We start from the raw sequence: 25,368 nt of genomic DNA, 5'->3' as shown, positions 1-25,368 counted from the left end.
GTGAATCAGCCAGATGGACTTTGCATTTTTCATCAAACCCCATCCAAGGGCAGGATGAAATTTCCTATGAAATAAAATAAAAATAAATATCTGTGGGCAGCATTTTTATCAACTATATTTTCAGGTGATTGATTGTGATACATGGACATTATTTTTCAGCTTTTAAAACCTTTATTTGGGCCAGAAATTTCCCCCCGTCGGGGTGGTTGTGCGAGGCCAGGTGCGAACCCGATCGGCACCCCCGATCGGATCTGCGCCGCCATTTTATATGGGCGGGCCAATTAAGGCCCGCCCATCGTGACGTGCACCCGGAAATGCAGAACGCTCCCTGTGCAGGCAGAGGGGGATTCCCTGAGTGGTTCCCTGTGCTTTTTCGCGAAAGAGCGCAGAGATCTCCCTAGGCACGGAGGTGCCTCAGGGAGATTTGTTTCAATGTTAGACTTTTAAATAAAGGATTTTTAAACTTTTGAAACATGTCACATGACAGTGTCACATGAGCTGGGACATGTTAATGAAATTTTGGAAAAAATTTTACTGATTTTTTAATCACTTCATGCAACCTCATCCCGCCCGTGGATGAAGTTTCATGAAAATGCGAAGGCTGCCTGGGCTCTTCGCCTGCCTGGCAACCTGAAGGTTGGATGGGTAGCTCATTTAATTATTTTAATTACTTTTTAACAGGCCTTAATAGGCCTTTGACAGTTCGGCGGGCACACAGCCAATTCGACTGCGCGCCCGCCGAACAGAAAATCTAAATGACACGTGGTGACATTGGGATGCCCGCCCGACGTCACTGCACGTCATTTTACACGTCATGGCAGCATGGTTCCCCCCCCACCGCCACTCGCTGACAGGAAAATGCTGCCCTTGATGATTTTCAGGTCTGCAGCTCCCTGAGGCAGCTGTCTGCCTGCAGGGAGCTTTCTTGCAGTGCTCACCCGTGCCCATGGTGACAACATCGCCCGCCCTCTTCCCGCCCCCACCCCAGCAGCACTAAGCATTTCAGCGCGGGTTTCACGCTGGCTCGCCATTAATTGGCCATCCAGCATGAAATCACGGTCAGGGGCCGATCGTGGTCGGCAGTCCATTTCCCAGCCGCTCCCAGGCCTGCCGATCAGGCACGCCCGACAACGGTAAAATTCAGGCCCTGGACTCCAAGGGGAAACTTACAAAAAATCATTACAGAAACTAGAGTTGTAAAACTTGGAATATAGAGGCTGATGGGGTGATTTTATTGACATTTTCTAGATATTTGTGGGAACAGCTGAGGTAGATAGAAATTATTTCTGCTGGTTGAAGGGTCTAGGACTAGGATGCATTGTCTGAAAATTAGGGCCAGACCTTTCAGGAGTGAAATTAGGAAGCACTTCTACATGCAAAGGGTGGTAGCAGTTTGGAACTCTGCTTCAAATGGCAGCTGAAGCTGAATCAATTGAAAACTTCAAGAATTTCGTAGCTTTTTGTTAATTAAAGATATTAAGTGACATGGAGCAGAAGCAGATATATGGAGTTAGGTTGTAAATCAACCATGATTTCACTGAAAGGTGAAACAGGCTCGAGGAGTTAAAGGATCTGCTCTTGTTCCTATATTCCAAGAAGAGGCCAACGCAAATATATTTTCCTTTACTTCCCTAGGAGGAGATGGATTGCTTTTGTGTGCCCTACTAGGAATATTTGGATCTCCGTATCCTTGGTTGCCCTCCCCGACCTCGCCCACATCCCAAACGCAGAACATTCCTGAACCCCACTTCCCTGGGTGCCAGAGACCCTTTGTTTGGTAATGGTTGGTGACCTCCTGTCATCTGAAATTAAGCTCCCATTTGGGACAGACAACTGATGAGGGCGTGTTCTGACTAGGTCTCTGCCCTCTCAATTACCGGTGTTGATTAAAAACAGGTCTTTTGCTTTTTTGGGTAAGAGACATGCTGCCATGAGATTTCCCGAAAGGCAGTACTTGATTGTTCTATGGATTACTCATGTGATCCTCTTTTTTCTGCTCTGTTCTTTATCACATTTGCTGACAATGCTGCAGAGAAGAGGTTGGCCATCCAATGCAGATAGAGGATAAATGATCTCATCCGTGCAGCCAGGGTATGGCAACCATCTCATTACTCTGAACTCAGGGCTGTATCTTTCGGTTGGCAAGTGGGGGTGAGGCCCGCTCGCCGACGCAGGGTGACGTCAGGCGTGTGTCCCCGATGTCACGGCGCATCCTTCAGACTTTCAGTTCGGCGGGTGCACAGCTGACTCGGCTGTGTTCCAGCCGACCTATCCACGGCCTATTAAGGGCATTAACAAAGTAGTTGAAGTCATTAATGGACCTGCCCGTCCAACTTTAAGGTTTGCAGGCAGGCCGGGAACCCTGGCGGGCTTCTGAAAAAGCATGAAACCTCATTCACGGGCGGGATGAGGTTTCATGAGGATTTAAAAATCTCTCAATATTTTAAATTAAAAGTTATGGACATATCCCAACTCATGTGACTGTCACATGAGGGGACATGGCAGGGAAATTTTTTTCTCAGCTTTATTTAAAGTTTAAAATGTGAGCCGATCTCCCTGAGGCAGCATTTTGCCTCAGGGAGATCTGTGCACTCTTCCGTGTGCATGCACGAAAGAGTGCACTCCTGGCTGAGGGAATCCCCCCACCGCCCGCACAGGGAGTGCATAACGCTTCCTGGTGGAAGTCACACTGAGCGGGCCTTAATTGGCCCACCCATGTAAAATGGCGGCACGCCCCTGTTTGGGGGCATCGATTGGAAGCCCACCCACTCACCTGCACCCACTCCCGCACTTCCCCCCCCCAACGGGGGGAAAAATGTTGCCCAGACACTCAAGCCCATCACACATTCATTAGATCTCACTCATTGTCAGCTCAAAGGACATCACCACCCATTCTCACACACATATCCTCACATGTCCATCTGGCCTCATCTCCTCTAGACTGCCTCCTCAGCACTCACCATCTTGAAGCCACTTGTACAGATAAATATGTGCCCCCACACGCACCCTTGGATACCCTCCTTCCCCAGTTAGGCTCTCATCCTGCAGCTTCTTCCCTTGTCTGAGGCTATTTCTCCCCCTTCCCCAAGCAAGACCTTGCCCTGCAGCTATTGAAAAGCCACCCACATTTGGCTGATCTGGTAGGTACAGACCTACCCTTGAGTCCCCTAAAAGTGATGTGGTGCTGCCTGTGAAGCCTGGTGCTGATGACTGCGAGTGCTGACCGATGCAAAGTAGGCAAACAAACATTGAAATCCAGAGTGAAGTGCAGCCTGCCAGGTGTAAGTTGTTTATGTGCTGTCGTGAAACACGTTGGCGTGTTTTCCCGCTAATGCAGGCAGACAATCCAACGGGGCGGGGGGGGGGGTGGTTAGGCCTTATAATGATATGCTGATTACAATGAGATTCCCGACGTCCGATGGTGAGAACAGGCCGAGTGGACGATCACAAACTGGTTTCATGCCTTCATGAAATCGATCACTCCATATTGTCCACTCATGCCACAGAACACGCCCGATGCCAGTGGGCATGTTGTCTTTTAACTTCATTGACCAATACAACGTGGTTTACCTTGACTTCCAAAAGGCACTTGACAACACTTTGCGTGAAAGTCTACTAGTTAAGATTAGTACGATTGGGATTTCAGGCAAATCTTGGGATTGGCTGAAAGGTAGAAAACAACATCTATGAGTTATTTCCAGGTGACAGGAAATGCCAAGAGTGATACCTCAGGGATTGGTACTGGAACCACTACTGTTTTAATTTACAATAACTAATGGTACCAAAGTAGGAGGAGCAGTTGAATTGGAAGAGGCAGGTCAGAAACTACAAAATGAGTCAAGCAAAATATGTAAGTGGGTGGAACAATTACTGAAGAAATTTAATATGGATGTATACAAAGCACTGCATACAGGAAAAAGAAATGGGTAATGCACATTTTCAAAGTGGTGTCAAAATAATAAAAAATGAAGTTGAAAGAAATCCTATAGAGGTCCTGGTACACTTGTCACTCAAATGCCTAACTACGACAGAGCTGCAATCAACAAAGCAAGTAGAATGCTGAAGGCAAGGCAGAGGAGGTGACACTTAAATTGTAGGCTGTGCTTGTCAGACCATAATTGAGCAAGAGACACATTCAAGTATTTGAGGCAGTTTAACAAAAAAGGACAAGGATGATTTCCAGTGCTAGAGAATTGAGGTATAACTGAAAACTGGAGAAAATTGTGTTTTTAACCTTGAAAGTAGGTAGCTGAGGAGTGATATCATAGAGTTATTGGAGATAATAAACTGTACAGTATAGAAAAATAGCTCCAGAAAATTACTTCAAAGTAAATTACAAGCATTGGACAAGTTGGCATAGGTTGAAACTAGTTGAAAGCAAATATCAGGAATTTCTTTACACTGAGTGATTAGCACATTGAACAGACTTCTGTATGAAGAAGTAGAATTCAGAAACTGCATTTATTTAAGAAACTAGTTGGAAATTCTGGGATCCAGCATGATAGACCAGCTGAAATCAGCCAAATGACCTTCTCATCCATGATCTTATATTTATAAGTAATAGAATGGAGTCCATAAGAGTAAAAATTGTGCTTTGTGGAAGAAATGGGCTTATTAGCAAAATAGTTCAATGTTGCCCTAGGTTTTCTTATATTTTCATGTTATACCTGCAATACAGCTTTGATAGGAACAATATTTTTGATACTTGACAACTCTTGAAATCTTGCTTGGTTTTCAATTACCTTGCTACATTAGATTTAATTTGAAAATACAAATGTCAAAGTTTCAACCTTACCTGTTAACATTTTTAACCTGACAGCTGTTATTTAAACTTGTATTTTAATGAATAATCTCCATGCCAAATATTTCATGGATTATCCCATGGGATGAATTTTACAGACCCTGCCAGCACATTTGAAAGCGCGGGGCTTGTAAAATAAAATAGGTGGCCTGCCCGCCACCTTCCCGCCCAACCCAACCTGTTTCCCCTGTTACGGTGGCAGGTAAGGCGTCAGGCAGCCCACCCACCCTTGGGCCTATTGAGACCCGTAAGTGGCCAATTAATGGCCACGCATGGACCTTATTCCGCCGCTGCTGCTCTAGTACGTGCGGCAGGGGAAGGCGGAAACAAGGTCGGCAGCCAGTCAGCTTTCACTGCACGAGCTGCTGTCAGACAGGAAGGGGGATACTTCTTTGGGGGTGGGGGTGTCCCCTGTGCCATCAGTGCCATTCCCCCTCAAGATTACACCCCCTTGTAAGCGTTCCCCCTGGCCTATAAAACACAGCCCCCAGCTCCCCCACCACCACCTTCCACTGGTGTCTGCCAGGCAGGCCTGTCCAAAATCCCGGACTTACCAAAGTCCAGGATCCATTCATCTTCAGGGACTGCTGGTAGTCCCAGCAGTGACCACTGCTTGACTCAGGCACTGCTGAGACTACAGAGCTGTTGGCTAATCAGGTAATGCAGCCGGGTTTCAGGTGGGCAGGCTGACCACAGACATTTTAGTTGGGATGAGGGGTGGGTAGACGGTGCCATGAGTCTGTTTGTGTGTTTGTACGTCAGTGTGTGTGTGTAAACTTTAATAGCGATACATTTCTTTTTATCCTCTTCAGAAACTGTCTGCCCTACAAGAATACCTGTGGCATCTCGAGATGAAAAAGGCTTTGATATCCTTGTTGGCTTAAATATTAGGAAAAAAGCCAGTAAAGTTGAAGGCTCTTACCGTGGCAAAAAAGCTTATAGGGTTACATCGCAGAGTGATTTAACAGATAAAACAAGGTAAAAACAAAAAACTACTGCGGATGCTGGAAATCCAAAACAAAAACAGAATTACCTGGAAAAACTCAGCAGGTCTGGCAGCATCGGCGGAGAAGAAAAGAGTTGACGTTTCATGTCCTCATGACCCTTCAGCAGAACTGAGTGAAGTTAGGAGAGGGGTGAAATATAAGCTGGTTTAAGGTCAGGGAGTGGGTGGGGGTTGTGGGGGGAGAGAAGTTGGGGGTGGGGGGGTGGTTGTAGGGACAAGCAAGCAGTGATAGGAGCAGATAATCAAAAGATGTTACAGACAAAGGAACAGGGAGGTGTTGAAGGTGGTGATATTATCTAAGAGAATGTGCTAATTAAGAATGGATGGCAGGACACTCAAAGTACAGCTCTAGTGGGGGTGGGTCAGTCTTTCCTTCTCCGCTGATGTTGCCAGACCTGCTGAGTTTTTCCAGGTAATTCAGATAAAACAAGGTATTTGTTTTCAGGATCTACTTATTAGAAGATCTGTTCCTTTTATCTTTTTATTGAAGCATTGCTTACGATTTTTGTGGAGTATTCTGTAATTTATAAATCAAGGACTTTCATTGCAGGGATATTTTTCCTGATGGCCTTCCTCCTTCCTATGTCTTTGTGTCCACATTACGATTCAAGAGACCTGTAACTAAGGAAAAATGGGATTTGTGGAGAATTCTAGCTCTAGATGGCACAGTTCAAACAGCAGTTACATTGAATGGTGAAGACAATACAGTAATTTTTTATACAACACACATGATGAATGATACACAGTCTGTGACCTTCACTTCTCCTCTTATAAAGGTAGAAAATATCTTAAATGCTGTTTATCTTATTTTGTCTGCTAGCCTCTTCAGTAGAGACATACTTATGCAACGTTTTCTCTGGGTATATAGAACTATCATTTATTTTCATTAGCAATTCCATCTGTAGGCTTATTTTTAAAAAATTTTGCCATTGTCTTGTAGTTTAAGAATTACAGAAAACAAGTAGAACCCTTTTTGTTTATGGATTTCAATTTGAAATGATGAAGTTCTATTAGAAAAACAAACTTACCAGTACATCACATGATGACTGGATTTCTACCTTGCTCTTGTTTTCAATGTTTTGCCATTTTCCAGGATAGTTTCCACACCCTCAATTCTTCTTCAAATTTTACTGGGTTTGGCCACATGAACCATATACAGCACAGCAGACCATTCAATCTATTTTGTCTGTGTTGATGTTTCAGTGGATGGAATTTTGTCAGCCCTTTGGTTACAGACTGGGAACTAGAAAGGCTGGAAAAATGGTGTGGGGGAAGGAGTGCCTGATGTCCTCCCACCGTCATGTGATTTTGCCAGCAGTAGGAAAGGTGGCAGAAGCTCTATTCCAAGCTTCATCACGGTAAATGGTTACCAGGAGGGCAGAAGAAATGTTTCAGGGACATCATCAAAGCCTCCCTGAAAAATGCAACATATGTGGGAATCTCTTGCTCAGGCCCACTCAAACTGGAGAAGAAGCATTCGCAGGGGTCCAACCATTTTGAACGTCTCCGACAGGCCTGGATGGAGGCTAAGTGCAAATAGCGGAAGAAGCATATCAAAATTGGAGCATTCCACCCACCCGCTACATCAAACAGTAACTGCCCCACCTGTGGCAGTATGTGCAGAACCAGCATTAGACTTTTTAGTCACCTCAGGACCCAAACCCCGGAGTGAAGGAAACTCATCCTCGGTCCTGGGGGACTTCCTAAGAACAAATCAGATTGGCTGCCTACCTGGAGCTCAATTGAGTCACTTAAATGGACTTAAAGGCCATTCGCCACCTCCATAGGCATTTTGCCCTCATTGGGGGTTCTGCAGCTTGGGTGAGACCACCCAGTGAAATATGGTGGCCTTCCAGTGGGTTCTACTTGGGGGCCCTCCTTTTTGGACACTCCATGGCCCATGGACGAGTCCCCTGGCATAAATACCCCCCCAGCAGCAATGGTGCACTAAGACTTAATGAACACTCCAATGATTGCCAGGGCATGCCTGCCTGACCCTGACATTCACAGACGCTATTTACTTTCCCTTGAGGGCAACAGCCATGGAGGTGCCCTTTTCATTCAGCTGTAGCCTTAGCATAGCCATTGCTAGCAGTGGCATTGATGAGGCTGCTTAGCTGCTATCCTCTGATTGGAAAGCAGCCACAATAGTTGCCTGGCTACTTCCACTGCCTGCCATTTTTCCTAGGTCAGAAAATGTGGCAGGTCACAACCTGACATGCACTTAAAGTGACATCAGGTTCACAATATAAATCCCTGCATCAAATTCAAATTTCCCTTCTCATGATATTTTCTACAAGGCTGTTCGGTTTCTGAAGGCTGTGGGAATCCCTCCAGGTAAATCTGTTCGTGAACCTTGGGGGAAGCCTGCTGTGGAAAAGAGAACCTTTTGACAGGTAAATTTAAAAGTTCTAGCCAATACCCCTTTCTATCAGTTCCATGCTTCCTCCAAACCTCATGCCCTTCCCATTCCCCTTCCATCATCCCCATGCACCCATCCATCGTTCATATTCTATCTTCCAGTTTCCATTATGTACAGATCCGATGAGCCACATTGGCAAATCTTTGACACTTACTGAAACAAACAAAATAAGCACAGTGGCTTTGAAAATCTCCTTTGAAAGAAACAGCTTCTCTTACAACCTCATAAAAGTGTCAATCAAACACAACCATTCACAGTGTTCAAAAAAGCTTTAGTCCTCTTAACATCTCCTAATCTTGTCCAAGTAAACAAACAGGAGTTGAAAAACAACTTCAAATAAAGAAAAGCTTATTATACCCCATGAACGAGTCAATCAAACAAAGCTAATACTCCCATTCACAGCTGTGTGAATACTGCCTTCAGGGCTGAATGTATTAGTCAGTCTTTGGGCTCGGCCAAGCATTCATAATGAGGCCATCAGGAAAAACGGATCCTTGGGCATCTGGGCAGCCTGCTTTTGTTGATGTTATGAATGCTTAGCTGAGCTCCATCACTGAGTAATACATTCAACCTTGAATTTCCCAACTCACCGGATCCACCTAGGTAAAAAGTACCCCAAGACATGTGATTTTCACTGGGTAGGAGGGGGAGTGTATTGATGGTGGGGTGCTGTTGTGAGATGGGGTCAAGCTTACTAACTCTGGAACAGAGCATCCCAGTTGCTTCAGCAACTGTAACGCCACCTATCCCTCACCTCCTCATACACCACCACACCCCACCCACCCCTCCATGGCCCCTCATACCCTCCATAGCCACTCACCCAGTGTCCACCATGGGCAGACCTCAGGAGCCATATGGAGATGAAAAATAAATAAATTTCTAACAACCTAATACAGCTCTCACCCCTGCACACTTGATAGTGAAAAAACTTCCATTCATAAAATCCATTCAAAGCTTTTAAATCTCCTCAAGTGGTTAATCTTTTACAAAAGCAAACAAACTTCGATTCAGAAACCACATCAAATACAGATAATCCTTTAATAGCATCTTTAAGCTGTCTTTTGAACTGTGAACTCAGAATCCCTTGCGGAGAGTATTTTAGAATTTGAAACTCAGCCAAACATTCATAATAACATAATAATAACCCTTAGGGAAATTTGAACAAAAACCTCTATTGAAACTGCACAACCAGATGCTAGTGTTTTTTTTTATAACCTGCCAATCAAAGTGGTCCAGCAGAGGTCCAGGAGAGGTTTTATGTTAACTCAATGACAGCTACAACCTGTTGTTTTTAAGTTTAAAGAGCAAGAGATTTAAAAAAAACTTCAGATCTTGAGTTATATAGACCTTATCCACTCTTCAAGCGCATTTGCGTCTACTTCATTAATTTATGACTCTCATATTGTGGGTTAAGACCCTTGCAAAAGACAAAATGGGGTTCTGTTTGAATTCAGCATTAAGTGCACATGGCCCTGCTGAGTTTGGTTTCCCTCCTGTGTGAATCACACCCTCTTCCCCTGCCAAAATTGGATCTCTTGGAAATGGGGGTGGCACTTCCACATTTTTCAAGTGTCGCAGAGTCTTCTTGCTTCCTTGGAAATCCAGCCCTCTTTGTTACATCTACTGTCTGCATTATTGTATATCTGAATATTGCATAGTGAAAATAAACTCCTGATTGCTAGGGACAGCTCTGGGGAGTTTAATGATACTAGGGCAGGCCCAAAGTTTATAATAATCACCTTATAATCACCTTGTGCCTGGTTTGAAATTTTAGAATGTCATAACTTATTTACTGTTTTGTTCCAAGTATAACCTGAATGTCACAACACCATTCAAAGACTCAGGCCGGAATTTTCTGTCCCTCTTGGCGTCGGGCGTCATGGCTGGCGTGAGTGGACAATGTAGCGAGCAGCCAAAAATCAGTTTTATGCCGTTGTGAAACCAGGTTGCGACCATCTGCTCTGCCCGTCAGTGTTTCCCACCGCTGGACATCAGGAAAGTCATTTTAATACATTTGCATCTAATATAAGCCCTGCTCGCCGGAATCATCCCCCCTACACTGGATCATCCGGGCATGCGATGTATTTCACAACTGTACATAAGCAACGTGCACCTGACGAGCTGCACTTCGCTTGGGACTTCGAGATTTGTTTGCCTACCTTTCTTTGGGCAGCACTCACGATCATTAGCACTAGGTTTCACTGGCAACACCACATCACTTTTAGGGAGGTCACGAGCAGGCCTCTACCTACAAGACCAGCCATAAGGCCAGGGGGTGGCTTTTCAATGGTTTCAGGGCTAGGGTCTGCTTGGGGAAGGGGGAGAAGTGACCTCAGGCAAGGGAAGAGGCTGCAGGGCGAGGATTGTACTAGGGAAGGGCAATATTCCATGATGTGTGTCAGGGCACAAGTTGATCTGTGCAAGTGGCCTCAAGATGGTGAGGGCTGAAGAGGCAGTCTCCAGAGGAGATGGGGCCAGATGGTGATGTCAAGGTTTGTGCAAGAGAGTGAGTAGTGATGTCCCTTGAACTGGCAGTGAGCGAGATGCCAGTGAATGTATGATGGCCTTGAGTGTGTGAGTTTAGAGTGATGAGATGGTTGCCTTACCCTGGCAGCACAGATGAGATCATTCATCCATTTTCTGCACTGGGTGGATGACCTCTTGCATGCAGCATTGGCACTGACCACCTCTGCCACCACCTCCCAAGGCAGAGTGGTGAGACTGATGGGACTCCTGCGGCCAGAACAGTGATAAATGTGGGCCTCCACGGTGTCCAGTTGGTGTCACAGTGATGCATCACTGAATCGGGGGATTGCACTCTTCTTGGCTTTTGGGGCCATGTTTTCACTGGTGTCTTCCTGGGCTGCAAACATTGAGAAGTGTGTGCGCAGCTGCAATTTAGAAATGGTGCCCTGCGTGAGGAAGCGGCAGGGTAATGGCATGGCGGGCAAATTGGAGGTTGCCTGTCACCAAGGCAGCGTGTTTCCTGTGGCTGCATAATTAATAAAGTGGGATTGGGATGATACAGTGCAAAATGCCGCCATTGCAGCCGGTGGGTAAAACGTTCTTTTTCCCACCCGCTACCGCACTTAGTGCATATCTAGGACAGTTCCGTCCTCAGTATTGCGGCCGGTGGGTAAAACGTTCTTTTTCCCACCCGCTACCGCACTTAGTGCATATCTGGGACGGTTCCGTCCTCAGTATTTTGAAGAGACTTTGAAGGAAGTTCTGACTTGCATTAGAATGCATAGAAATGCCTCAAGCCAGTCACAATAGTCAACTGTTGCAGCAGATTTAAAACACAACAGCTTTATGTCTGAGGATTCTTCCCAGTGGAAAGTATAAGGTTAAATTTTGGGTCAGCTTCTGACTTCCCAAAGCCTGACCCACAAAGCACGAGTCAGGAGTGTGACGGAATACTTCCCCAGGTGAATGTAACTGCAATGACAATCAAAAAGCTTGACACCATCTAAGACAAAGCAGCCCACTTCATCAGAATGCCATCCACCCCTTAAACATTCACTCCCCCTACCACCAGTGCATTGTTGCAGCAGTGTGTACCATCTTCAAGATGCGGCTTCTTTGACAGCACTTTCCAAACCCACGACCTCTACCACCTAGATGGATAAGGACTGCAGCCGCATAGGAATACCCAGCACCTGTATATTCCCCTCCAAGTCACACACCATCCTGACTTGGAATTATATCACTGTTCTTTCACTGTCAGTGCATTAAACTCTGGGAATTCTTCTGTATAGGAGCCCCAGTGTAAATCATACTCATTTTCAGGGTGGGCTGAAGAAGTGTCCATCCTCATAGTGGCAACCACATCCAGATGTTGGACTTATAATGGAATGACATCACCCATCTTAGACTCTGGAACATCTGGTTTCCCATTCACATTTGAGAGTGTGCACCACTGTTCAAAAGGTGCAATGTGGAGGATCTGTTAATCGTTAAAGGGACACTGCTAACTCAGTTTGTTTGCAGAGACTTTTTCCATATGTTAGGACAAACTGCAGACTATTGTAAAAAAAGGTCAATTTAATTTCAACCTCAGGGGCATAGGTAGAGTAGGCTGGCTGCAGAGTGATGAGGCTACCTCCATGATTCATTATACTTCTTTGTAGGATGATCAGTGCTGCAGTGAAGCACCCCACTGAAGCAGACCTAAAGACAAGTCTAAGAACTGAGCAATTCATCAGGATGCTGAAGGAAGACTCCAGGATCAGTGGGCAGAATTTTCCGAGCCTGCTAGCGGCGGGTGTGATAGGTCGCGTGCACAGAAAATATGGTGCGGCCTGCTTCATGACGGCGTGAAGGCAGGTCAAGATCGTCCGCTCAGCCCGCCAACGGCAAGCCACGTTTACTGTCATCGGTCGGCGGGGAGCTAATTGTAATACATTAGCATATAATTAAAAGGCCATCCCACCAGGCTTTTGGAACTCCGCTGTATCGTCCGTCCAAGTCGGCGGGAAAGCACACCAATGTGTTTCACAACAGCACGCAGGCAACATGCACTTGGCGGCCTTCACTTTGGGAGAACTGAGTTGAGTGAGCACCAGCGTTCTCCACAGCTCGCCCGTTGTTTACAGATCTCAGGGGCGCTGTGGGTGGTGGCTGGCCCCGAAGGCGGCTGCTGAGGGTGGGGGTGATGGTGTCCGGGGGCAAGCGCTGGCCAGCCTCGGAGGTGACTGCTGAGAGGGGGGTCAAATGCTGCCCTGGAGCTGCATCCCCCGCACAGGCAATCGAGGCGGGGGGGGCAGGGTAAGCGAGGGGAGTGGCCACACATTAGGAACACCTGTATAAACTGACCATGTCTCTGTTACTAAAACAGATGAGGCACAGCCACAGTGATATGATTGGGGTCAGGCTGGTAGCCTGCCCACCAATGCAAGCAACGCAGTGGCACTAAAGGGCCACCAAGTGCTCCATACCTTACCCGCCCCGGCACAGACTTTGAGTCCGCCACCACTTTATTGGACCACAGAGCAGTTGGACTGCACACATTGTACAATCTCCTCGCCAATGCTGGCCATGTAGCAGTCACTGCTGGAGGTGCTCACAGCTCCTTGCAATCTCAGCATCCTGGTTTGGACCAGTGTCTCCCATGTCTCATGTTGACAGGTCAGCCATGCAGCGCACTCATCTCTAGCCATCCGAGGGGTGACCAGCACTTTCCGGGAAGCATTAAGGGGTGGCCACACAGGGCCAGGAAAAGTGCTAGGTACAGCCATGATAACCACGTCTCTCTCTCTCTTTCATGCTGCAGGAGGACCACGTCAGAACCATGGACCCTGATGGCCTACAGAGACTGTAAAAGACGGAGGAGAGAAAAACTGAGGCACCTGACCGCGCAAAGGCAGCAGCAGCAACCTCATAAAGAAGGAGCGGCAGGGGCTCCCGCACACGCTGCCCAGCAGCGACACCTAGCCGTGGCTGTTCAGCGCCTAGCAACACCCAGGGTCTATAGACACTGCCTGCTATTCCTGCAGATGACTGAGAACCAGTGTCGCCGACGACTGTGCATGTCTAGAGACCTGGTGGCTCACACTTGCCATTTACTGCAGGACTTGGCACCAAGAGGATGTGGAGGGCATCCACGGCCAGTGGCTATAAAAGTGACCGCAGTGCTCAATTTCTATGCCAGTGGCTCCTTTCAGGGCTCCACAGGTGACCTCTGAGGGTTTTCACAATCTGCCACTCACAAATGCATCCATGAGGTCACAGATGCCAGCTTCTCCATGGCGCACAACTTTGTGCATTTCGCCTGGGACCGGGACGGCCAGGATGCAGGTACCATTGGATTCGCCCTGATCTCAGGATTCCCACAGGTGCAGCGTGCAATTGACTGCAGTCATGTGGCACTCAGGTCTCCATCGTTACACTCAGTGGACTTCATCAACTGCAAGGGCTTCCAATCACTAAACGTGCAGCTGGTATGTGACCACCAGAAACGCATCCTGCAAGTATGCGCACAGTTTCCAGGAGTGTGCACAATGCCGACATCTTGGGTCGCTCGCAGACCCCTGCCGTATTCCAGGGTCCAAGAGGCTGCAGTGTTGGATCCTTGGAGACAAGGGCTACCCACAGAGGCCGTGGCTGATGACGCCCGTGTGGCAGCCTCAGACAGCAGCAGAGCAACGCTATAATGAGGCTCATGCAGCAGCTCGCAGCTTGCTAGAGCAGACCATCGATCTGCTGAAGATGTGGTTCCGGTGCCTGGACTGGTCTGGTGGAGCCCTGCAGTACAGTCCACAGAGGGTGTCATGCATCCTCGCCGTCTCTCGTCGAGCTGCACGTCTCCTCTGATGAGGAGGACGCCGGCAGGGGTGAGGGTGAGGGGGTTCTCAGTGGTGACGACGATGGGGATGAGGCTCTCGCACTGAGTAAATGAGGCAGGCGCACTTGGGAGGCCCTTATAGCTGCCAGATTTGTGGAGGATGATGACGACATGCTGTGAGGTGTCCCTATAGATCCTCACATTGCAGTTGTGAATGTTTGACTCCTGTCTGGCTTATCACAACATCAGTGCACCCTGTGAGAATGTTCCTGTCATGGAGATGCAGTGGAGGCCCGAATAGTCGCTCGATCGCAGGAGGATGATGATGACAACATGCAGTGAGGACACTGCATAGATCTTTACATAGCCTCTGAGAATGTCTGACTCCTGTCTGGCTGAAGGCAGCTCGCTTGCGCTCCATGATCAGGGCCATCTCAGAGACGCAGCCATGAAACTTTAGATGCATCTGATGCTGTGTCCACCTTCAGCATCTCGGCCCTTCAGGAGCTGGTGTACAGCATCACTGGTTGCAGATGTTAGTGTGATGGGGGCCAGCCCCACCTTAAAGGTGCTGAGAGCACACAGAGTATGAGAGAACTCTGTGGTGCCTGCCCGCTACATTCTGGCAACAATGACCAGCACCGCCGAGGTGCAGGCATCAGTAATGTTTTCAGGGAGTGTGAGGCTGGACCACCATTGTGGCCTGAAGGCTGCACAGAGCACAGGGAAGAGGCCCTGGACTGAGACATCTGCCTTTTACCTCGTGCAGAAAGGTTTCACATCTGAGTGACAAGAACACTGCACATCAGAACAAGGAGCCACAGGCAGAGTGACATTCTTAAGAATTTATTGACAATAGTGAACAGTATGTACAAGTGGTCAACACCCGTGCCCAGGCTGTGCAACTGCTTTTACCTAACTTTCCTAAGCCTGCCACTACATCTTGGTGCTCCCCAGACATCCACAGCAGAGGTGGAGGCAGCCTGCTGACTGTGACGCCCTGTCTGTGATGACTTTGGCAGGCGTCCTCTGGAGGGCCAAGACTTGGAGAGCCCCGGCCTGCTTTCGGGATCCTGCTGTGTGGCATTGGCACCCTCCTCGGCCTGTGAAGCTGGATCTGTGGAGGTCACAGGAAGATAGGATTCAGATGGGCCGATCACTCCCAGATGCACCTGGGCAGATGGCCCTGGAGCGTGCACCTACTGATTCTCTCCGGCTTACCCCACATGGAGTTCAACTGAAGTTCTCTGACTTACCCTACGTGGATTTCGACTAAAGTTCCATCCCTCATGTTTCGAACCCACCCAGGATTACAGGTATCTCCAGGACATACAACGCTCCTCGGACTGCTGTTCTCGTCGCATCCTGAGATCCACACTCAGTGCCATGCGCCGCCATATGAACACACTCGACCTTTCCCTCCAGCAGCACCGACACACCCTATTTCTAAGCTGCCCTTGCCCCCAGTTTCATTTTATTCTTTGTCTCATCCGACGCCTCAACAAGAAACTTTGTCTCTTTCTGTCAGGTGCAAAGGAACGCAAGCTCCAACAACTCATCAACACCAATGCCCATCCAGGACCCTCCACCCCTGCCCGTCCCTCTGTCCCCATCCCGTCTTCCAATCCCAGCCCCGGCCGTGTATTCACCATACCCCCTGACATTCCCCTCTCTGATGCTGAACGTTCAGTGCTCAGCAAAGGACGCAGTTTCATACCCTTACGCCCTCATCTCAATGAATTTCGGGCTCGGCAAGATGCTGAACTCTTCTTCCGCCGCCTTCATCTTCGTGCTCACTTCTTTGGGCAGGAGTCCTCTCCCCGTTCAACGGATCCTTTTACCCGCCTCCAATATTCTCCCTCCACCTGGATCCCTCCCTCTGGTTTCTTACCTGCTCTTGATTTTTTCATTGAGAACAGTCAGTGTGACATCAGTTTCCAGTTCCCTAGCCCCAACCGACTCCTCTTCACCATGGACGTCCAATCCCTCTACACCTCCATCCCCTGCCAGGATGGTCTGAGGGCTCTCTCGAACAGAGGCCCAAACAATCCCCATCCACCACTACTCTCCTCCATCTGGCTGAACTTGTTCTCTCACTGAACAATTTCTCCTTAAACTCCTCTCACTTCCTCCAAATAAAAGGTGTGGCTATGGGTACCCACATGGGCCCCAGTTATGCCTGTCTCTTTATGGGGTATGTGGAACATTCCTTGTTCCAGTCCTACTCTGGCCCCCTCCCACAACTCTTTCTCCGGTACATCGATGACTGCTTTGGTGCTGCTTCATGCTCTCGTCTGGACCTGGAAAAATTTATTAATTTTGCTTCCAATTTTCACCCCTCCATCATTTTCACATGGCTCATCTCTGACACTTCCCTTCCCTTCCTTGACCTCTCTGCCTTAATTTCTGGTGATAGACTGTCCATCAATATTCATTACAAACCTACCGACTCCCACAGCTACCTTGACTACAGCTCATCACACCCCGCTTCCTGTAAGGACTCCATCCCATTCTCTCAGTTCCTTCGCCTCCGTCGCATCTGTTCTGATGATGCCACTTTCCAAAACAGTTCCTCTGACATGTCTTCCTTCTTCCTTAACCGAGGTTTTCCACCCACGGTGGTTGACAGGGCCCTCAACCGTGTCTGGCCCATCTCCCACGCATCCGCCCTCACACCTTCCTCTCTCTCCCAGGACCATGATAGGGTCCCCCTTGTCCTCACTTATCACCCCACCAGCCTCCACATTCAAAGGATGATCCTCCTCCATTTCTGCCAACTCCAGCATGAGCCACCACCAAACACATCTTCCATTCACCCCTCCTGGCGGCATTCTGCAGGGATCGTTCCCTCCAGGACACCTTGGTCCACTCCTCCATCACCCCCTACACCTCAACCCCCTCCCACGGCACCTTCCCATGCAACCGCAGAAGGTGCAACTCCTGCCCTTTTACTTCCCCTCTCCTCACTGTCCAAGGGCCCAAACACTCCTTTCAAGTGAAGCAGCATTTCACTTGCACTTCCCTCAATTTAGTCTACTGCATTCGCTGCTCCCAATGCGGTTTCCTCTACACTGGAGAGAACAAACACAGACTGGGTGACCGCTTTGCGGAACAACTCCGGTCTGTCCGCAAGCATGACCCAGACCTCCCTGTTGCTCGCCATTTCAACACACCACCCTGCTCTCATGCCCACATGTCCGACCTTGGCCTGCTGCAATGTTCCATTGAAGCTCAACGCAAACTGGAGGAACAGCACCTCATCTTTCGATTAGGCACTTTACAGCCTTTCGGACTGAATATTAAGTTCAACAACTTTAGATCGTGAACTCTCTCCTCCATCCCCACCTCCTTTCCGATCCCCCTTTTTCCAATTATTTATATATATTTTTCTTTTCCCACCTATTTCCATTATTTTTAAATGTATTTCCATCCATTGTTTTATCTCTAACTTTTAGCCTATTTCGATCCCTTCCCCCCACCCCACTAGGGCTATCTGTACCTTGCTCGTCCTGCTTTCTACCCTTAAGCTAAGCACATATCTTAGCTAATATCACCACCGTCAACACCTCTTTATCCTTTTGTCTATGACATCTTTTGGCAATCTCCACCAATTACTGGCCCTCTATCCAGCTCTACCTGTCCCACCCCCCTTAAACCAGCTTATATTTTACCTCTTTTCTATTTTTCCTTAGTTCTGATGAAGAGTCATTCGGACTCGAAACGTTAACTGTATTCCTCTCCGCAGATGCTGTCAGACCTGCTGAGTTTTTCAAGGTATTTTTGCTTTTGTTTTGGATTTCCAGCATCCGCAGTTTTTTCTTTTATCTTGCTGATTCTCCTTCCTATGCATGCCCGAGGGCCCCTTGCTGACTCCCTGAGAGTAAGGGGTAGCTGGAGTGAGATCGAGCTGCCCAGCACCCCTGTCACATACACACTGCTGGAGTGACAACTATGGCATCAGCGATGGAGTTAAGCCTGTGCAACATTGCAGGAGTGACGTCCTGGACCAAGGTCACCATCCTACCAGTGCTGACCTTGCTGCGTTGCAATGCCAGCGCTATCACTCTGAAGACGGATGGACTCCTCCATCATGCTTTGCAACCTGAGGAGTACAGCGGACATCCCTCCCTATTGTTCCTTAGCTTGGCTTTGCAGCTCCAGCAACCATGACATGACTGAGTCCAGAGGCTCGTCATTTGATTCAGACTCAGCAACGTCCTGGCCTCCAGCAACCCTCTGAGTGCCAGGGTCCTGGGAACTCCCTGCCTCTGCCTGCTGTGGATCAGAAAGTGCAATGTGCTCACCAGATTTTGATCCCGAGGCTACTATAAAGCTAGGTCCCACCGAGGTGTGTCTCTGTGCGCTGGTGGAAGTTGTGGGTGAGCGCTGTGATGGGACTTCAGGGAGGGTGCCTTCAGATTCCTCTTCAGAGGTTTCTTTGGAGCTTGATTGGAGGCCCTCGGTCATGGACTCTGTCGGCTGTTTGGCAGATGTGCCTGCGAAAGCGAGGGGAGATAATTAGTGCATGGCAGTGGCCTGTGAAAGAGGACACATCACTCACGGCATGGTTGCCTGATGGATGTTGCACTGCTGGATCCTCACTTGGTAGAGCAGTGCCGACCTCACCGTCAGCACAGGGCCGGTCCCGGTCATCGCTGGCCAGCTGGATGGCTTTGTTTTCGAATTCTGGCATAACTTTGATTTCCGGCATCCCTCCACCTGTCTATGACCTTTCCCTCCTGTTGTGAGCCAGTTTGTCCTGCATGCATAGAGATGGGGAGAGTGTAAGAGAGTGTATCAGGACTCCTGCCAGGCCAGATGATAAGTATGCCTGGCCTGTGTGGGTGGTGAGTGGTCCCATGGAAGGGATGAGGACAATGGAGGTCTGTGTGAAAGAGTGAATGGTGATGTCTCTTGCGCTGGTAGTGAGTGAGAGCTCTGTGGGTGTGTGATGGGTTTGTGAGTTGGGAGTGATGAAAAGAATGACTTACCCTGGTGGAACGGAGGAGATTATTCATCCTTTTGTGGCTGTCCTCCTCTGCGGGGCGTTCACGCTGACCACCGCTGCCACCACCTCCCAAGCCAGGTTGGTGACATTGCTACCCATACTGCAGCCAGAGTGTGGATACAGCAAATCACATTGGGCTTCCACGGCATCCAGGAGTCGCTCGAGGGTTGTGTTGTTGAAGTCCTTTTGCCTTTGCTGGCCGTGTCTCTCGGACAGCAGTGGTGAGCTGGCGGCGATGAGTACTTTGCTGGTAGCAGCTCTTTAAAGATGGTGGCCGGCGTGATGCAACAGTGGGGTGATGGCGAATGGGCGAATGAGAGCCCGCCCGCCATGGAAATGGCATGTTTCCCAGGAGTGCATAAATAACGAGGCCACCTCGGAAAGATATGGTGTGAAAACCCACCGTTTTCGTCGGCGGGTAGGACTCTATTTTACCCGCCTGCTACCGCTCTTAGAGCAATTCTGGGAAAATTCCACCCAGTGTGTCATGCAGGATATGTTCAGCATTATGTCACAAAATTTGGTAACACTCTGTGTGCTTCACAACTTTGCAGTCAGGAAAAGACAGGAAATGTGTGTTATTCACATTGGCAGGAAAAATAGAAAAGTAGAATATTACTTAAATAGCGAGAGACTGCAGAATGCTGCTGTACAGAAGGATCTGGATGTCTTTGTAATTATGATCCCTGTGGGGAAACCATAACTAAAATAACCAAGTATATTGAATGACCCCCAAATGAAGATATTACCAACAAGAGTTCACTTTTTATAGCCTTTACTTCAACTCTAATCAGAACCAACAAAATTACGCATGAATTAACAGGAAAATTATATTTCAAAGAAAAAGGTAAATTTCACTTTCAATGGTCGATACGGTAGAGATATGTCTTACATAACCTTACCCATTCACATCACTTCCCACACAAATGTGGCATTACATAGCACACAGTTCCTATATGCTACTCCTTATGCATGCAGGGTAGGTCAGAAGTCCTATTTGATAAGAGCTTTCACCTTTGGGTTCCACAGGTATGATTATCATCAGCAAGGCACTCTTCTGCAAACCCTCTCTCCCTCAGGTCACGACAGTCTTGATGATCTAGGTTTCCAGGGTTCCCTTTCAACTGACCAACCAATAAATCACGGTCCACAGTTTGGTTATTTCTGGGAAAATGCCCAACTCTTTAGCATCTCCAAGCTATTCACACCACTCTCCAGGTTTTAAACCTTATTAGCCAACTCACAAATATCTCCAATAGTTTCTTCTCCTCACAAGAATTCTCTGCGTTCCTTTTTCTGTCTCTGTCTGCTTTCTCTTTGTGTCTGCAGCTGTACGCTGATTGTTCACACTTTCCAACTCCTCTGCTTGTAGCTCTTCTTTGTGTTTGCAGCTCTCCTTTGTGTCTGCCTGCCACAAAGCTTCTGGTCTTAACTGCTTTCCTGATGGTATTACTTCCAGGTCAAGGGTTGCCAGGTCATATGGACCGGTATTTCTTATTATCCAAGAGAATTACAATTGATGCCATTATAACTGGTGCAAACTCTTAAAAGTCTTTTTCAAGCATTTTTAAAACAAACACAGATTCCAAGCATTTTAAAGAAATTACAATTTTTTTCTAACTGTACTGCTTCTGGGTCAAAGGTTGTCACATTGTACATACATGAATCACCAAAGGTTAGCATGCAAATACAGCAAGTTATTAGGAAGGAAAATGGAATGTTGGCCTTTATTGCAAGGGTAATGGAATATAAAAGTAGGGAAACCTTGCTGCAACTGCACAGGGCATTGGTAAGTCCAAACATAGAGTACTGTGCACAGTTTTGGTCTCCTTAAGGAAGGCAATACTTGCATTGGAAGCAGATCAGAGAAGTTTGCCAAGATGATCTCTGGGATGAAAGGGTTGGCTTATGAGGAAAGGTTGAGCAGATTGAGCCTATACTCACTGGAGTTTAGATGAATGAGAGTGATTTTACTGAAACAAGCCTCATTATGCATGCTTGGCTGAGAGCCCAGATATTCATTGCTCTTGTTGAGCCCCAGAGAAAACATTGCTTGACTGACAGCTCTGGCTCTCTGATCTCTGCAGTCGATTTCACAATGTTTATTTACACAAGGTTAAGCGCTTTCAATGGCTTGCGAATTCAGTTATTGATACTTTAAAGGATCTGGATGATTGACACTTTTATTGCCCTGTACTGAATTGGCTTTTTTTTAACATAGTGGAAAATAGTGAATGAATGGCTTTTTAAAAACTCATCCTGTTGCCACTACAGGGTCATTGGTTCTGTACAATGTATAATGGGTCAATGGGCATGGAAGTGCCATAGCTTGCCAAAGGGGGCATGGTGGGCCATGGGGGTGGGGGGGTGAGTGGGGGCATAGCTTACCATGGGGGCGAGGGGCCATGAGCAGTGGAGTGGCATTGATTGGCATAGGGGCCATGAGGGGCCATGGGGTTGGGTGGGGGGCATGAGCTCGCATGGATAGAAATATAGAAACTAGGAGCAGGAGTAGGCCATTCATTATGATCATGGCTGATCATCCAACTCAATAGCCTGCTCCCACCTTCTCACCATATCCTTTGATCCCTTTCGCTCCAAGAGCTATATCTAACTCCTTCTTGAAAACATACACTGTTTTGGTCTCAACTACTTTCTGTGGTAACGAATTCCACAGGCTCACCACTCTCTGGGTGAAGAAATTTCTCCTCATCTCAGTCCTAAATGGTCTACCCCATATCCTCAGACTGTGACCCCTGGTTCTGGACTCCCCCACCATCGGGAACATCCTTCCTGCATCTACCCCGTCTAGTCCTGTTAGAATTTTATAGGTTTCTATGAGATCCCCCCTCATTCTTCTGAACTCCAGTGAATATAATCCTAACCGACTCAATCTCTCCTCATATGTCAGTCCCGCCATCCCAGGAATCAGTCAGGTAAACCTTCGCTGCACTCCCTCTATAGCAAGTATTTCCTTCCTCAGATAAGGAGACCAAAACTGCACACAATATTCCAGGTGTGGTCTCACCAAGGCCCTGTACAATTGCAGCAAGACATCCCTGCTCATGTACTCGAATCCTCTGGCTATGAAGGCCAACATACTATTTGCCTTCTTTACCGCCTGCTGCACCTGCATGCTTACCTTCAGCGACTAGTGTACGAGGACACCCAGGTCTCATTGCACATTCCCCTCTCTCAATTTATAGCCATTCAGATAATAATCTGCCTTCCTGTTTTTGCTACCAAAGTGGATAACCTCACATTTATGCACACTATACTGCGTCTGCCATGCATTTGCCCACTCACTCAGCTTGTCACTCAGCAGGATGGGACATGGCAAGTGTGTGGGGTGAGAGGTTGAGAGTTGGAATGCCCTTCTGTTTTTATTTTCACTGGGACAATGTCCCACAGTACCGAAGTGAGCCCCTGTGACTGCCTCCAGTCTATTTCCCAATTTGGGAGCTCAACTCCAGCCCGCACCCACACACGCACCCTGGCAATGAAGTACCTTTGCAGGTACTTTCTTCCAAGATGGGTGGGCCAAGCGAGTAATTTTCCTGACTTCTCAAAGGAATTAGGGATGGGCAATAAATGCTGGCCTAGCCAGTGATGCCCAAATCCTATGAATGAATTTTCAAAAAAATAAAAGCAAACATGTGACAATGCATATGAAGCAGACTAATGTTTGAGGAGGTGTGAAGGAAAGAAACTGGGTCATAGGGGGCTGGTTAGCTTTGTGTGTATATAAAAAAGAAATAAGGTGCAAGATATAAATCATGTTGGGGTAGGAATTACAGACAAGTGGCACGATGCAAAGCAGTTGACTAGGAGAAGGGAAGCAGACCTGGATATGGTTGATAGGAAGTAGAATTATACGCAGGTTGAAGCAGTCAAGGTTTGAGGAGAGAAAATAAATCACGCCACTGGAATATGTTGGAGAAATAGAACTGTGGTGGAAAAGAAGAGAAACAGTGGCTGGAATTTTTCTGAGGCAGCAGAAGTCTGCCACTGGGCCAAAAGCAGGTGGTGACACAGCTTCATCTGGCCGCAGGACCCGGAACCCCATTTTGTCGATGTTATCCAAATAAGTGGCTGTCACCAGGGCTGCCATCCCTAATAAGGGCGGTGGCCCATTCCTAAATGCTGCGAGCCCAACCAGAGGACCAGCAGCTCAGCAGCCTGAGCAAGACCACTGCTGGTGGTGGCCATTGCTGGGGCTGCACTTGCATGCTAAGGGTATATTGATGGCCATGTGCTCTTGAAGACGGTAAGTGGAGTCTCGGGTTACCAGGGCCAGACAGACAGGCCTTGACAATTCAGGGAGGGGGTGGTTCGGTGTCGCTGAGTGCAGGCAGCGCCATTGCCACGAGAATGTCATTGGTAGTGGGGAGCCCACCGTGGACCAATGAGTGCCCAAAAAGGAGCCTCTTATTTGGGCAAAGTCCATTACAGAAAATTGCAAAAACCTGAGTGACACAGCTCACGACGGTCCCAAAGGCTCAGCATCCAGAGGGAGCTGGAAGATGGCTGCAGTAAAAAAAAGTTTAAAAGGGTGGCAGAGTTAAATAGAGAAGCCTGCAGAGCATATTAAGAACAAAAGAAAAAGCCTGTAGAGTTTAAGAAAAACAAAGAATTTCTGCTGGTCTGAAGATTTTTTTGAAAAATGGCAATCAGAGCAAAAAAAAGTGCTGTTCTTTCAAGTTTAAAAAAAGGGCCCTTATCGGACCTCAAGCCCACCAAAACTCCCAAAGCATTCAAAAAAACAGAACCTGCAAAATTTGAAAGAAAGAAAAGAAATCACTGCAGTGACCTTAAAAAAAGAAAAAGTTAAAATAAAAACAGAGGTGGCTGATTGCCAGAGCGCCTGCCAAAAGCACATAAGTGCGGGAAACTCGCAACAAAGAAATCCGACAACTGCTGACAGCCTGACTGTTTAACAAAAATGTTTACTGCACTCACAGTCAACACAATTTAAAGCTGTAACTACAAGAAATGGAAACAACCATGGACAGAAAATTGGAAGAGACCCCAGAGAGAGGGCAACTCTTCTGAGGGCAACAAAAGGCCCCAGAGAGAGGGCAACTCCGCTGAGGGCAACAAGAGACCCCAGAGAGAGAGAGAATGACTCCACCGAGGGCAAGAAGAGATCCCAGAGAGAGGGAAACAAAAGGCCCCAGAGAGAGAGAGCAACTAAAGACTTCGGAGAGAAGACAACAAAAGACCCCAGTGCAGGGACATCAAAAGACTCCAAAGCGAGGGCGACAGAAAGCACCAGAGAGATGGAGTGAAAAGACCTCTGAGCAAGGGAGACAGATAATGCAGAGTGAACAGGTGGCTGTGAATGAAGGAAATTTATCTGAGGTAACTCAAAGGAAGTAAAACATGCAAGAAGTAAATTAAGCAGTTTTACAGGAAAATGCTCACATCAGAGCTGAACTCTGATTTGAAGCACAAGATTCAAGCTGAGTATATACCCTTGAAACAACATAAACTGAAGTCTTCAATGAACCAAGCTGTTTGAGATCTAAACAAACAAATTTCAGAGATGGCAAAGGTACCAGGAGTTGGGAAAACTCAACTAGATGTACAACCAGGCAAACAGCAAGCAGAAATGGCATGCAAAGAAGTTGCGACCCTGAAAGACTCCTTGAAGAATCAATATGTAACCATGGCGAAACATGAGCTAAAAAGGAATATGACTTCAGAAAAAGCTGCATTGGAACTATCAGTAGCAATGAAATGGTGCACTGAAGCCCAGAGTGAGTTAGCAAGAGATAAACAAGAAAATAAACAGTTAAAAGACCAACTGATTGTCCTTCATGTTCAAATGCAAAAGGAATGCGTAACC

The 25,368-nt window shown here is 47.5% G+C and overlaps 1 protein-coding gene across 1 annotated transcript in view; it reads left to right on the top strand.

Moving 5' to 3' along the window:
* LOC144680613 (uncharacterized) overlaps positions 1 to 25,368 on the top strand; it is a 447,610-nt gene that overhangs the window by 62,877 nt on the left and 359,365 nt on the right. Inside the window, exons 4-5 of the mRNA XM_078541787.1 lie at positions 5,614 to 5,779; positions 6,358 to 6,583. Of these exons, the coding sequence (XP_078397913.1) occupies positions 5,614 to 5,779; positions 6,358 to 6,583 (392 nt within the window). The remainder of the gene's footprint in view (positions 1 to 5,613; positions 5,780 to 6,357; positions 6,584 to 25,368) is intronic.

Source organism: Cetorhinus maximus, chromosome 5 (genome assembly GCF_964194155.1).
Source record: "Cetorhinus maximus chromosome 5, sCetMax3.hap1.1, whole genome shotgun sequence".
Classification (NCBI taxonomy): domain Eukaryota; kingdom Metazoa; phylum Chordata; class Chondrichthyes; order Lamniformes; family Cetorhinidae; genus Cetorhinus; species Cetorhinus maximus.
The sequence above is the reverse complement of the archived record's forward strand: the minus strand, read 5'-3'. Positions and strand labels throughout refer to the sequence as shown.